Source organism: Heptranchias perlo, chromosome 22 (genome assembly GCF_035084215.1).
Source record: "Heptranchias perlo isolate sHepPer1 chromosome 22, sHepPer1.hap1, whole genome shotgun sequence".
In the NCBI taxonomy this organism is placed as follows: Eukaryota; Metazoa; Chordata; class Chondrichthyes; order Hexanchiformes; family Hexanchidae; genus Heptranchias; species Heptranchias perlo.
Window position 1 is genome coordinate 18,829,236 of NC_090346.1, and position 13,629 is coordinate 18,842,864.

General features: G+C 47.6%; 1 protein-coding gene across 1 annotated transcript in view; it reads right to left on the bottom strand.

Annotated features, from left to right (window-relative positions):
* myo15aa (myosin XVAa) overlaps positions 1-13,629 on the bottom strand; it is a 221,181-nt gene that overhangs the window by 124,661 nt on the left and 82,891 nt on the right. The window contains exons 27-32 of the mRNA XM_068003761.1: positions 10,141-10,376; positions 8,813-8,991; positions 7,207-7,279; positions 5,654-5,845; positions 5,035-5,147; positions 2,488-2,579 (exon numbers count right to left, since the gene is read on the bottom strand). Of these exons, the coding sequence (XP_067859862.1) occupies positions 2,488-2,579; positions 5,035-5,147; positions 5,654-5,845; positions 7,207-7,279; positions 8,813-8,991; positions 10,141-10,376 (885 nt within the window). The remainder of the gene's footprint in view (positions 1-2,487; positions 2,580-5,034; positions 5,148-5,653; positions 5,846-7,206; positions 7,280-8,812; positions 8,992-10,140; positions 10,377-13,629) is intronic.

Genomic DNA, 13,629 nt, shown 5'->3' on the forward strand with positions numbered 1-13,629 from the left:
TGGAGCAGGAATGCTTTATGCAGACAGTTGTTGGAGCAGGAATGCTTTATGCAGACGGTTGTTGGAGCAGGAATGCTTTATGTAGACCGTTGTTGGAGCAGGAATACTTTATGCAGACAGTTGTTGGAGCAGGAATGCTTTATGTAGACCGTTGTTGGAGCAGGAATACTTTATGCTGACCGTTGTTGGAGCAGGAATGCTTTATGCAGACAGTTGTTGGAGCAGGAATACTTTATGCAGACGGTTGTTGGAGCAGGAATGCTTTATGCAGACGGTTGTTGGAGCAGGAATACTTTATGCAGACGGTTGTTGGAGCAGGAATGCTTTATGCAGACGGTTGTTGGAGCAGGAATACTTTATGCAGACGGTTGTTGGAGCAGGAATACTTTATGCAGACGGTTGTTGGAGCAGGAATGCTTTATGCAGACGGTTGTTGGAGCAGGAATACTTTATGCAGACGGTTGTTGGAGCAGGAATGCTTTATGCAGACGGTTGTTGGAGCAGGAATGCTTTATGCAGACGGTTGTTGGAGCAGGAATACTTTATGCAGACGGTTGTTGGAGCAGGAATACTTTATGCTGACCGTTGTTGGAGCAGGAATGCTTTATGCAGACAGTTGTTGGAGCAGGAATGCTTTATGCAGACGGTTGTTGGAGCAGGAATGCTTTATGCAGGCGGTTGTTGGAGCAGGAATGCTTTATGCAGACGGTTGTTGGAGCAGGAATACTTTATGCAGACGGTTGTTGGAGCAGGAATGCTTTATGCAGACGGTTGTTGGAGCAGGAATGCTTTATGCAGGCGGTTGTTGGAGCAGGAATGCTTTATGCAGGCGGTTGTTGGAGCAGGAATGCTTTATGCAGACGGTTGTTGGAGCAGGAATGCTTTATGCTGACCATTGTTGGAGCAGGAATGCTTTATGCAGACAGTTGTTGGAGCAGGAATGCTTTATGCTGACCATTGTTGGAGCAGGAATGCTTTATGCAGACAGTTGTTGGAGCAGGAATGCTTTATGCAGGCGGTTGTTGGAGCAGGAATGCTTTATGCAGACGGTTGTTGGAGCAGGAATGCTTTATGCAGACGGTTGTTGGAGCAGGAATGCTTTATGCAGACGGTTGTTGGAGCAGGAATGCTTTATGCAGGCGGTTGTTGGAGCAGGAATGCTTTATGCAGGCGGTTGTTGGAGCAGGAATGCTTTGCTATGGCAGGTGGTTGCCGCAGAGATTTTAAGGGAAAATTGGATAAATATATCAAGCAGATAAAGATACAGGGTCGTGGGAACAGTGTGGGAATGGTTTTGGATTGCGCTAGCAAAGGGCTGGGACAGACACGATGGGCCAAATGGCCTCCTTTTATGCTGTAAACTTCCATGGTTTTGTGCTCTTAGAATGATCTCCCTGGTACTTACCCCTGACCCTTGGTCCTATTTGTAATCAGATACTCATTTAGCTCTTTTTCAAAAAAGGTGTAACTGATCCAACTTTGCTGGGAGTCCATTCCATTCAACCCCCATTCTGTGGGAAAAAAATCCTTCTAATCTTTAATCTTTTTTGAGGAGTCTTAATTTTCTCTAACTCTCTCCTCAGAACTGAGCCCTGAATTCTGGAATCTTTCTTCCTGCTCATTCCTTAATCCACACCAATGCAGGAAGTGAACTTGTCCACATTGGCAGGAGGAATAGAAAAGCAGTATATTATTTAAATGAAGAGAGATCGCAGAACTCTGAGGTACAGCGGGATCTGGGGGTCCGAATACATGAATCACAACAAGTTAGTTACACCAAGTGATTAGGAAGACAAATGGAATATTGTCATTTATTGCAAGGGGAATGGAATATAAAAGTAGAGATGTTTTGCTACAGTTGTACAGGGCATTGGTGAGACCCCATCTAGAATACTGTGTGCAGTTTTGGTCTCCTTATTTAAGAAAGGACATAATTGCTTTAGAGGCAGTTCAAAGAAGGTTCATGTGACTGACTCCTGGGATGAGGAAAGGCTGGACAATTTGGTCCTGTATACAATGGAGCTTAGAAGAACGAGAGGTGATCTTATTGAAACATATAAGATCCTGAGGGGGCTTAAAGGGATAGATGCTGAGAGGATATTTCCCCTTGTGGGAGAAACTAGAACTAGGGGTCACAGTTTAAAAATAAGGGGTCTCCCATTTAAGACGGAGATGAGGAGAAATTTTTTCTCTCAGAGGGTTGTGAGTCTGTGGAACTCCCTTCCCCAGAGGGCGTTGGAGGCAGGGTCATTGAATATTTTTAAGGTTGAGTTAGATAGATTCCTGATTAATAAGGGAGTCAAAAGTTATAGTAGGTAGATGGAAAAGTAGGGTTGAGGTCACAATTAGATCAGCCATGATCTGATCAAATCGCAGAGCAGGCTCGAGGGGCCAAATGGCCTACTCCTGCTCTTAATTCCTATTTTCGTATGAAGCGTCTTATCTCATTGCAATGTTTCTTTTTAGAACATGCCCGAATTTCCTTACCCCATTTTCATTTGATAAAACCGGATCAAACAGGCTATCAAGATAGCGATCAAGTCCTTTTTGAGAGCGTCGTTCATTGAAGGCATCGGAATCTGTCAAAACACAAGAAACAAATCAAACTTTAAGTAGCAGAAAGCACAGCATTAAAAGACAGAGTATGTTATCGTCAATGGCTTCATCTGCTCCTTAATCAGCCTCCTTCCACATGTTTATTTATTTTAATTTATTCGAACAACCTCTTCCTATTTTACACTTCCTCATGTCACACACTTTTCCATCAAGTTGTGAGAATGAGCAGGCGCCAGATCCTGTCCCCGGAAGGAACAGCACAATGGCCAATGGGGTGGGTCAGCAGGTCTGAGGGGGAGAGGAAGCGGGTTTGGGAGAGGGAGAGGTTGGGGGTCTGGGAGGGTCGGAGAGGGAGAAGGAGGGGGCCTGGGAGGGGGAGAGGTTGGGGGTCTGGGAGGGTCGGAGAAGGAGGGGGCCTGGGAGGGGGAGAGGGAGGGGGTCTGGGAGGGGGAGGGAGGGGTATAGGAGGGTCAGAGGGGGAGAGGGAGGGGGCCTGGGAGGGTCAGAGAGGGAGAGGGAGGAGGCCTGGGAGGGAAAGAGGGAGGGGGAGAGGAAGGTGTAGAGGAAGTGAGGAACCTTGGAGTGCATGTCCACAGATCCTTGAAGGTAGCAGGACAGGTAGATAAGGTGTTTAAGAAGGCATACAGGATACTTTCCTTTATTAGCCGAGGCACAGAATATAAGAGCTGGGAGGTTATGCTAGAACTGTACAAAACACTAGTTAGGCCACAGCTAGAGTACTGCGTACAGTTCTGGTCACCACATTACAGGAAAGAAATGATTGCACTAGAGGGGGTACAGAGGAGATTTACAAGGATATTGCCAGGACTGGAGAATTTTAGCTCTACGATAAGATTGGATAGGCTGGGGTTGTTCTCTTTGGAACAGAGGAGGCTGAGGGGAGATTTAATTAAGGTGTATAGAAAGGATCTATTTCCCTTAGCAGAGAGGTCAATAACCAGGGGGCATAGATTTAAGGTAATTGGTAGAAGGATTAGGAGGAAGTTGAGGAGAAATATTTTCAACCAGAGGGTGGTGGGGGTCTGGAACTCACTGTCCAAAAGGACGGTAGAGGCAGAAACCCTCTTCGCATTTAAAAAGTACTTGGATGTGCACTTGAAGTGCCGTAACCTACAGGGCTACGGACCAAGAGCTGGAAAGTGGGATTAGGCAGGATAGCTCTTTTTCGGCTGGCACAGACACGATGGGCCAAATGGCCTCCTTCAGTGCCATGAATTGCTATAATTCTATGATTTGGTCTTCCTACCACTGATTCAGTCACGAGTCCAAACTGAGGCATGTGGGCCCTTTAATCAACTCTCAAAGTCCAGACAATTTAGTTCAATTTGCACTTGTAGTTTTTATTTGTTGGTTTCACCTGTTTCAAATTTGTGATGTTTGCGGTTTGGAAAATGCTTTTCTTAAAGCTGTTGTTTATTGGTGGATAAATCAAAGACACAAGAACTGTTCATTCCAGTTATTCGGGATTTGTAGAAATGAATGAAACATGGGTTTAAACTGTATAGGGCTGAGTGAACAGGGAAAGTCCATCTCCTCTGGTTAGGGAATCAGTGACAAGAGTCATCAATTTAAAACTGTCACTGAGAGAGTGAGGAAGGAATATTGGAGAAATTCTTTGATGCAGAGTTTTTGGAATGATTTGCTACAGTGGGTGGTTAAGGCAGAAACCACTTAAGGGAAAATTGGATAAATATTTGAAGCAGAGGAAGATACAGGATTATGGGTAGAGAGCAGGCCAGTGGGATTAGTTTTGGATTGGACTAAGAAAGAGCTAACACAGACAAGTTGGGGATCATGGAGTGCTTATACAGAATTTTTCTTCAGTGGGTGGGTAAAGTCTACAGCCTGTGGAAGAAATGGACTCCATGAGCTGAAAGGCCTTTCCTTGTTCAATAATTCAATGCATTCTTCCCCTCAGTTGGTTATAGAGTGGGATTAGGAAGACCTGGTGCTAAACTCAACTTTCAGTCTGTACCGCAGGAAGAAACAGAAGAGGGTGCAGGGAAGGGGGGAAATCAGAAAACTCATACCCCCACAAGAACAGAAAGATTTTCCCACAGACCACAATGACACAACTCATTGTGTTGCCAACACAGTGCAGTAGCTCTTTGTAATGGCTGTAATTGGCCACATGCCGTGAAATCCCAGGTTGTTAAGCATTTCCATACAAGGAAGAAAATAGAGAGGGGTAGAGTGCACCTCTTATTCCCTGAAGGAGAATGGCAGAAAGAAAGCAGGTTCCCTTTTTACTCCTTTACCTGTTTTCCACCCCATGGGAGAGAAGGTTAACCAGAGGTTGGGAAACAGGTAAAGGAACTAAAAGAGGCTACAGCAATAATGGCCACTAGAGCAATAATCGCCACCAAAATTGTTGTTGCTCCAGTTTCAGTATTTGAGAAGGTAAAACATTTCACTCTTCAGTAACTATCACTCATACAACTCAGAGAACAACCTCACCTTGTCTAAAGGATCCTGAAAGGCATCTGTCGGTGTCTGGCACTAAGATGGGGGCCTGTGTGACAGGGGGTGAGGGAAATTCATCATCCGAGTCGGACCCATGGCCAAAGACACTGCCCAGGGAACAAAGACAAGTTACTGACCAGGTATCTGCAAGTCTTACGCAGCCCCAGCTGGCAATCAGGAGCGGATTGGCTCTCCCGATGGGGTGCAGGATTATTTGGGATTCTCATGGTAAAGGGGGGCACCGATAATACAGTTCTATGGAGCCATTCAGGGGTCTCGTGGGAAACCACCGTCTGTGGGCACTTTGTAAATTCTACTGTTGGCATAGTTGAGATATTAGCTCTGAAGCTGTGTGGAAAATTAGGATGCCCTGACCGGCTGCTGTGATTAATTATCCTAACGCAGATCACAGAAATCAGCGCATGGTCAACGTGAACAATTTTAAAAACTCCCAATTCTGCTGCATTTAAAATGAATGGACGGAAAATGTGTGGAACCCGCGACCGAGAATAGAGCTCCCTGCATATGATTCTCAGCGTCAAGGAGACTAAACCCTGCCCATAACCCTTGAGCAGCCTGACGATCAGCCACTTCAAGCCCATGGAATACCTACACGTTTCTGCTCTTCCTGCTTCTCGTTTTGCCCTCGGAGGAAATGATGAAGTAGGATTTTTGCCTTGGGAAATCTGCTGTGAGTTCCAGATCTGACACAAGGTCCATCACGTAGTTGTGCCCTGCAAGCTCCGCCCATTCACCTTTACCCTTCCTGGTCACCGACCAGCCTCGCCATCCTTCTGTAACATCCCTACAACAACACTTAGCATTATTACTCCAATGTGTATGGGTGGGGGTGCGAGTGTGCGCGTTGTTGGAAGGTGCACGTGGCCGGGTGGGGTGTGAGGGTGTGCGTTGGGGGGGGGTGGGGTGTGTGGTGGTGAGTCTGCGGGAGGGTGTGCAGTGGTGAGTGTGCGGGGGGAAGGTGGTGTGCGGGGGGGAGGTGGAGTGCGGGGGGGAGGTGGTGTGCGGGGGGGAGGGGGTGTGCGTTTTTTTTATACGTTCATGGGATGTGGGCATCGCTGGCAAGGCCAGCATTTATTGCCCTTTCCTAATTGCCCTTGAGAAGGTGGTGGTGAGCCGCCTTCTTAAACCGCTGCAGTCCGTGTGGTGAAGGTTTTCCCACAGTGCTGTTAGGTAGGGAGTTCCAGGATTTTGAAGATGAAGGAACGGCGATATATTTCCAAGTTGGGATGGTGTATGACTTGGAGGGGAACGTGCAGGTGGTGTTGTTCCCATGTGTTTGCTGCCCTTATGCTTTTAGGTGGTAGAGGTCGCGGGTTTGGGAGGTGCTGTCGAAGAAGCCTTGGCGAGTTGCTGCAGAGCATCCAGTGGATGGTACACAATGCAGCCACAGTGCGCTGGTGGTGAAGGGAGTGAATGTTTAGGGTGGTGGATGGGGTGCCAATCAAGCGGGCTGCTTTGTCTTGGACGATGTCCAGCTTCTTGAGTGTTGTTGGAGCTGCGCTCATCCAGGCAAGTGGAGAGTATTCCATCACACTCCTGACTTGTGCCTTGTAGATGGTGGAAAGGCTTTGGGGAGTCAGGAGGTGAGTCACTCGCCGCAGAATACCCAGCCTCTGACCTGCTCTTATAGCCACATTATTTATGTAGCTGGTCCAGTTAAGTTTCTGGTTAATGGTGTGTGGGTGGGGGGGGCGGGGTGCGGGAGGGGGTGTGGGGGGTGGGTGGGCGTGTGTGTGGGCGCGTTTGGGGGGGGTATGAGTGTGTGCGGGGGTGGATGTGCGTGGGGTGGATGTGTATGGGGGATGGTTTGTGGCGTGTGTGTATGGGGGTTGTGTTCATGTGTGTGAGGGAGGCGGGAGGGGTGTGTGTGCGGGGGCTGTGTGTGGGGGAGGTTTTATGGGGGTGTGAGTGGGGGGTGTGTATGGAGTGGTTGTATGGTGGGAGTGTGCGGGGGGGTATGAGCAGGGGGGTGTGGGGTTGAATGTGTTGTGTGGGGTGTGTGGGGGGGTGGTGTATGTGTTGTGTGGGGGGGAATTTTGTGTACTGTCACAGAATATAAAGTCCTAAAGCAGCAAACGTTCACAATAGCAGCAGCTCAGCACCTGCCCTGCATCCACTCCTTCCTTTTCCTGCCCCTCTTGTTACCTGTGCCGTAGGATATCTTGACCCAGTTCCTCTCCTGTCGTCCAGGAATTCACTGGGCAGAGAAAACTCACACCTGCAAACAAGATAAAAGGAGTGATTTACTTTGCTGTCATCCCATTACAAATTATATATTTTTTCTTCAGATCTGATAGAGGTTCAAAATTATGAGGGGTTTTGACAAGGTAAATGGGGACAAAGTATTTCCATTGGTCAGTCAGTTGGTAACCAAATGGCTTCAATTTAAGATCACAAAAAGAACGAAGAGACAGGTTATTGGAAAACTTTTTTTTAAACAGAATTGTCAAGACTTGGAAGGACCGGATTCCCCTGGAGTGGCTGAGCGACAACTGATCCTGAGTGGAAATGATTTATTCAACTCTTAAAAAGAGTTCATCGATGCACAGAGGGTGGTTAAAATATGGAATTCTCTGCCACAATTGAGAAAAGGGATATTGGATAGTACGGGGAGTGAGCAGGAGAGCGGGATTAGACTGGGTGGGATATTAAAGGGTACGGGGAGTAAGTGGAAGAATGGGATATTAAAGGGTATGGGGAGTGAACAGGAGAGCGGGATTAGACTGGGTGACTCATGTGGAGAAAAACAAGTTTGCAGAATTGATGACTGGAATGGTCTCTTACTCTGCTGAACATTCTATAATTCTGTTGCAGCATTGAACACTTTTGCTGTTGTGCCATCACTCTCCCCACCTCATACTGTATCCAAGGTTTCTGGCTTTGTATCCAGAAAGGCCGTTTGACTGGAACCTAAAAATGAACCATTGGTTATGGAATTGCTGATGAAAAAACTGGAGTCCCCGAGCTGGAATCCATGAGCTGGAATCCCCGAGCTGGAATCCCCGAGTACCCGAGCTGGAATCCCCGAGCTGGAATCCCCAAGTTGGAATCCCAGACATGTTAAATGCCAATGAAATCTTGCACACCCTCTTATTAAAGGGACAGGGAGCAGAATGGATAGCAAGTTGGCTACAAAACAGAAAACAGAGTAGGGGTTAAGAGCAGCTGCTCAGACTGGCAAAAGGTGGAAAGTGGTGTTCCACGAGGATTGGTGGTGGGACCACTGTTGCTCACAATTTACATTAACGATTTGGACTCGGGAATCGGAAGTACAATTTCAAAATTTGCGGACAACACCAAATTGGGGGTCTAGTTAACACATAGGAAGAATGCAACAAAATACAAGAAGACATAAACTTGCAGAATGGGCGTGTAATTGGCAAAAGAATTTCAATATAGGTGAGTGTGAGGTGCATTTTGGTAGGAAGAATAAGGAGGCCACCTTGGATAATAAGAGTCTAAAGGGGATGGAGGAGCAGAGGGATCTGGGGTACAGATACACAAAAAGTTGATGCGAATAGCATAGATGTATTTAAGGGGAAGCTAGATAAACACACGAAGGAGAAAGGAATAGAAGGGAACATTGATAAAGTAGGGAGGGAGGAGGCTCATATGGAGCATAAACACCGGCATGGACCTGTTAGGCCTAATGGCCTGTTTCTGTGCTGAAGACTCGATGATATGAATTCCCATGTGAGAAACATTAGACAATATGAAATGTGTCTGTGATATTGGGAGAACTAGTGCTCACCATCAGGGCAGGAGATGTCTAAAGCGATGTTGGCTTTCCTCTTGTTTGCTGTCCACTCCAGCAGGCACGGTGGAAATGTTCGAGCTCCCTCAGAGCCACACTTCACCTTTTGCATTGCCTGTAGGAGCCTGTGTTGACACACGGACTTAAACCCATCGTATGCGTAATCCGACACAAACCTGTGAAGACAAGGAGAACGTAGGAAGGGACGTGATTCATTTTAACTCCCCCTATTTCATCCAACAGTGTCTCCATGTCTAAACCATCAGCCCCCGTGAGTAGTTCCAGGACTCATCTGATTCTCCAATTTATTCCGAGAGACGATCTCAAGCAGTACAGAAATTCCAGGCTCTGAAGAAGTTACGCAGGTTATTGAGGGGAGGAGTGGGAGAGGGGAGGAGTGGAGGAGGAGTGAGGGAGGGGGAGAGGAGGAGACGGGGAGGGGAGTGGTGGGAGAGGTGCAGTGAGGGGGAGGGGCCAGTTCCCTACATGATTTTCCTCCCCTCCCCACCTTGTTTCTACTTAGTGCTTTTTATTTACCTGTTTAACATTAAATAAATTGTCTGTTTGTAGACCGAGCCTCAGCCACATACCAAATACACAGGGGAATCACACGGGCCATTGCAGTGAGCTTGAATACAACGGCAAGGGCTGTCCGCTCAAACCCTGGTTCTTGCTATTTTGTGAGTTGGATATTGGGCAGATGAAGGTGGGGAGTGAGGGGAGTGAGGAATGGGGGAGTGAAGAATGGGGGGAGTGAGGACTGGGGAGTGGGCCGTAGGGAGTGGGGAGTGGGATGTAGGGGATGGGGAATGGGGGGTGGAGAATGGGCCGTAGGGGGTGGGGAGTGGGGGGTTGACCGTGGGTTCTGCTGTACGAGGATGGTTAATGCTGAACACGAGTAGAATATCTGGCATAAAACCCAAATACCTTAAAAAAAGCAATCTCACTTTCAAAATAATTTATAAAATGCTGCGGGTGCCCTTCTCTAGGAGCTGGAAAGACTAGATTCGCCATTCCTGTCTGCTACCCACATTCCCAGCTGGATAGTTAGTGTCTGTACAGGTCAGGATCAGACTGGGCTGTGAGGCCCCCAGAGTCAAATAGTCTGCCAACACAAAGAAGGGCTATAGGTGGGGTTTTGGAGAACTGCCTTTACTTGTGGAATTGTATGTCAGCAAAGAGAAAACTGAACAAAATTAAAAACATGACAGGATTTGTTAAAAAACCTGCTATAGATTTGGACAGCCTTTCATCACATCACTTTGTCCTGTGGCCACACGTTCTCAGCCTCTCCCCCACTCCAGCCTCCCGCAGAGAATACTCACTTCAGCAGGTACTTGTCCATCTTGGAAGAAGGAGAAAAACAACTGAGACACGTAGCCATTAAGAGCCAGCCTCTCTCTGCATTCTTATCATTGACGTTTCTCCACACCTGATTGGCTATTTGAGCGAGGATTTCATCTCGCAGACTGGAGTTAGCAAGCCCGATCTGTACAATGTAATCACCAAAGACGTTTTCTTGAACTCCATTGAGTTGGGGATCACCCATGAATCTCAGTATCTGTAAGAAGAACATTATTCAGCTCCCTGCAGTGAACAAGAAATGAATCAACAAAGCAGATACCACGAGGCAACTCAGTCACTTTGTCCTTTGAGTTTCCTTCCCTCCCCTCACTTCCTCCTCTCCTTTTGCTGGGCGACAATTCAATGAGCACTGGCAGCTTCCTGATACCTAAGCCAGGGGGCTAGTTTCAAGTGCTTGCCTAGACAGTGAGTTCCAGCAGGCTATTTGACAATGGGAATCCGATCCTGTCCTCACCTGACGTGCGCACACATACACACACGCACAGACAGACACACACGCGTGCACAGACAAACAAACACACGCACAACCACATGCACACTGGTTCCAACAGAACATGTTAGTTAGCAATCAAAGGGAGCACTGAACCTTGCCCTAAATAGTCCAGGAGCATCAGGCCAATTAAAACACGACAATCACCATTCTGACTGAGGTCACCTAACACAGCCCAGAGATTAAAACTTCACATAGCTCCGTCCCACACCTGGCCACTGGGCAGAGCTCTGCTAAAGTGCTTTACCTCAACCGTGACACTGAAGCATCACCTTCGGCTCCTCATGTTTTTTCATTCGTGTGTTCAGGCTGAAGGGTGGAATATTTACCTCTGCAGTCCCCATGTCACATTAGGCAGGGGTTTTCCGCCCAAACGATGTGTCTTAACCCCCTCCTAACTTTGGGGAGTGCCCCTCTGGGTGAGGCTGTCAATTTAATATTGAAATGGGGCAATATTGAGCTTCGGTTTCACATAGAAACGAGGATGGAATCCTTCGAAACTCATCCGGCTTAGAACCTGAGGGCTATAGTTTTTAAAACCTTTATCTTCAGTACATATATCCTTTGAAGGATACCCGGGAGTGAGTTACAGGCTGGAATCTAACCCGGAAGTGAGTTACAGGCTGGAATCTAACCCGGGTGTGAGTTACAGGCTGGAATCTATTCGAGGGGTTGGGGAGTTAATATACAGAATAACAGATACCCGGAAGTGAGTTACAGGCTGGAATCTAACCGAGGTGTTCGGGTGGTTTACATACAGAAAAACAGATACCCAGCAGTGAGTTACTGGCTGGAACCTAATTTTTTTTATTCGTTCATGGGATGCAGGTGTCGCAGGCAAGGCCAGCATTTATTGTCCATCCATAACTGCCCTTGAGAAGGTGGTGGTGAGCCGCCTTCTTGAACTGCTGCAGTCCGTGTGGTGAAAGTTCTCCCACAGTGCTGTTAGGAAGGGAGTTCCAGGATTTTGAGCCAGCGACGATGAAGGAACAGCGATATATTTCCAAGTCGGGATGATGTGAAACTTGGAGGAAAACGTGCAGGTGGTGTTGTTCCCGTGTGTCTGCTGCCCTTGTCCTTCTAGGTGGGAGAGGTCGTGGGTTTGGGAGGTGCTGTCGAAGAAGCCTTGGCGAGTTGCTGCAGTGCATCCTGTGGATGATACACATTGCAGCCACGGTTTGCCGGTGGTGAAGGGAGTGAATGTTGAGGGTGGTGGATGAGGTGCCAATCAAGCTGGCTGCTTTGTCCTGGATGGTGTTGAGCTTCTTGAGTGTTGTTGGAGCTATACTCATCCAGGCAAGTGGAGAGTATTCCATCACACTCCTGACTTTTCCCTTGGAGATGGTGGAAAAGATTTGGGGAGTGAGGAGGTGAGTCACTCTCCGCAGAATATCCAGCCTCTGACCTGCCCTTGTAGCCACAGTATTTATGTGGCTGGTCCAGTTAAGTTTCCGGTCAATGGTGACCCCCATGATGTTGATGATGGGGGATTCGGCGATGGTAATGCCGTTGAATGTCAAGGGGAGGTGGTTAGATTCTCTCTTGTTGGAGATGGTCATTGCCTGGCACTTATCTGGCGCGAATGTTACTTGCCACTTATTGGCCCAAGCCTGGATGTTGTCCAGGTCTTGCTGCATGCAGGCACGGACTGCTTCAATATCTGAGGAGTTGCGAATGGAACTGAACACATAGAAACATAGAAAATAGGAGCAAGGGTAGGCCATTCCGCCCCTCGGGCCTGCTCCGCCATTCAAAATGATCATGGCTGATCGTCTAACTAAGTACCCTGTTCCTGCTTTTTCCCCATATCCCTTGATCCCTTTAGCATTAAGAAATATATCTATCTCCTTCTTGAATACATCTAATGACTTGGCCTCCACTGCCTTCTGTGGTAGAGATTTCCACAGGTTCACCACCCTCTGAGTGAAGAAATTTCTCCTCATCTCGGTTCTAAATGGCATTCCCCATATCCTGAAACTGTGACCCCTGGTTCTGGACTCCCCAGCCACCCTTCATCGAGTCTGTCTAGTCCTGTTAGAATTTTACATGTTTCGATGAGATCACCTCTCATTCTTCTAAACTCTCGTGAATAATGGCCTAGTCGACCCAATCTCTTCTCATACGTCAGTCCTGCCATCCCAGGAATCAGTCTGGTAAAACTTCGTTGCACTCCCTCCATGGCAAGCACATCCTTCCTCAGATAAGGAGACCAAAACTGCATACAATACTCCAGATGTGGTCTCACCAAGGCCCTGTATAACTGCAGTAAGACATCCCTGCTCCTGTATTCAAATCCTCTTGCAATGAAGGCCACATACCATTCGCCTTCCGAACTGCTTGCTGCACCTGAATGCTCGCTTTCAGCGACTGGTGTACAAGGACACCCAGGTCTCATTGCACCTCCCCTTTTCCCAATCTATCACCATTCAGATAATAATCTGCCTTTCTGTTTTTACAACCAAAGTGGATAACCTCACATTTATCCATGTTATACTGCATCTGCCATGTTCTTGCCCACTCTTCCAACTTGTCTAAATCACATTGGAGCCTCTTTGCATCCTCCTCACAGTTCACATTCCACCCCAGCTTTGTGTCGTCTGCAAACTTGGAATCGTTACATTTAGTTTGTCCAACACTGTGCAATCATCAGTGAACATCCCCATTTCTGACCTTATGATGGAGGGAAGATCATTGATGAAGCAGCTGAAGATGGTTGGGCCTAGGATACTGCCCTGAGGAACTCCTGCAGCAATGTCCTGAGGCTGAGATGATTGACCTCCAACAACCACTACCATCTTCCTTTGTGCTAGGTATGACTCCAGCCATTGGAGAGTTTTCCCCCTGATTCCCATTGACTTCAATTTTACTTGGTGCCACACTCGGTCAAATGCTGGTTTGATGTCAAGGGCAGTCACTCTCACCTCACCGCTGGAATTAAGCTCTTTTGTCCATGTTTGGA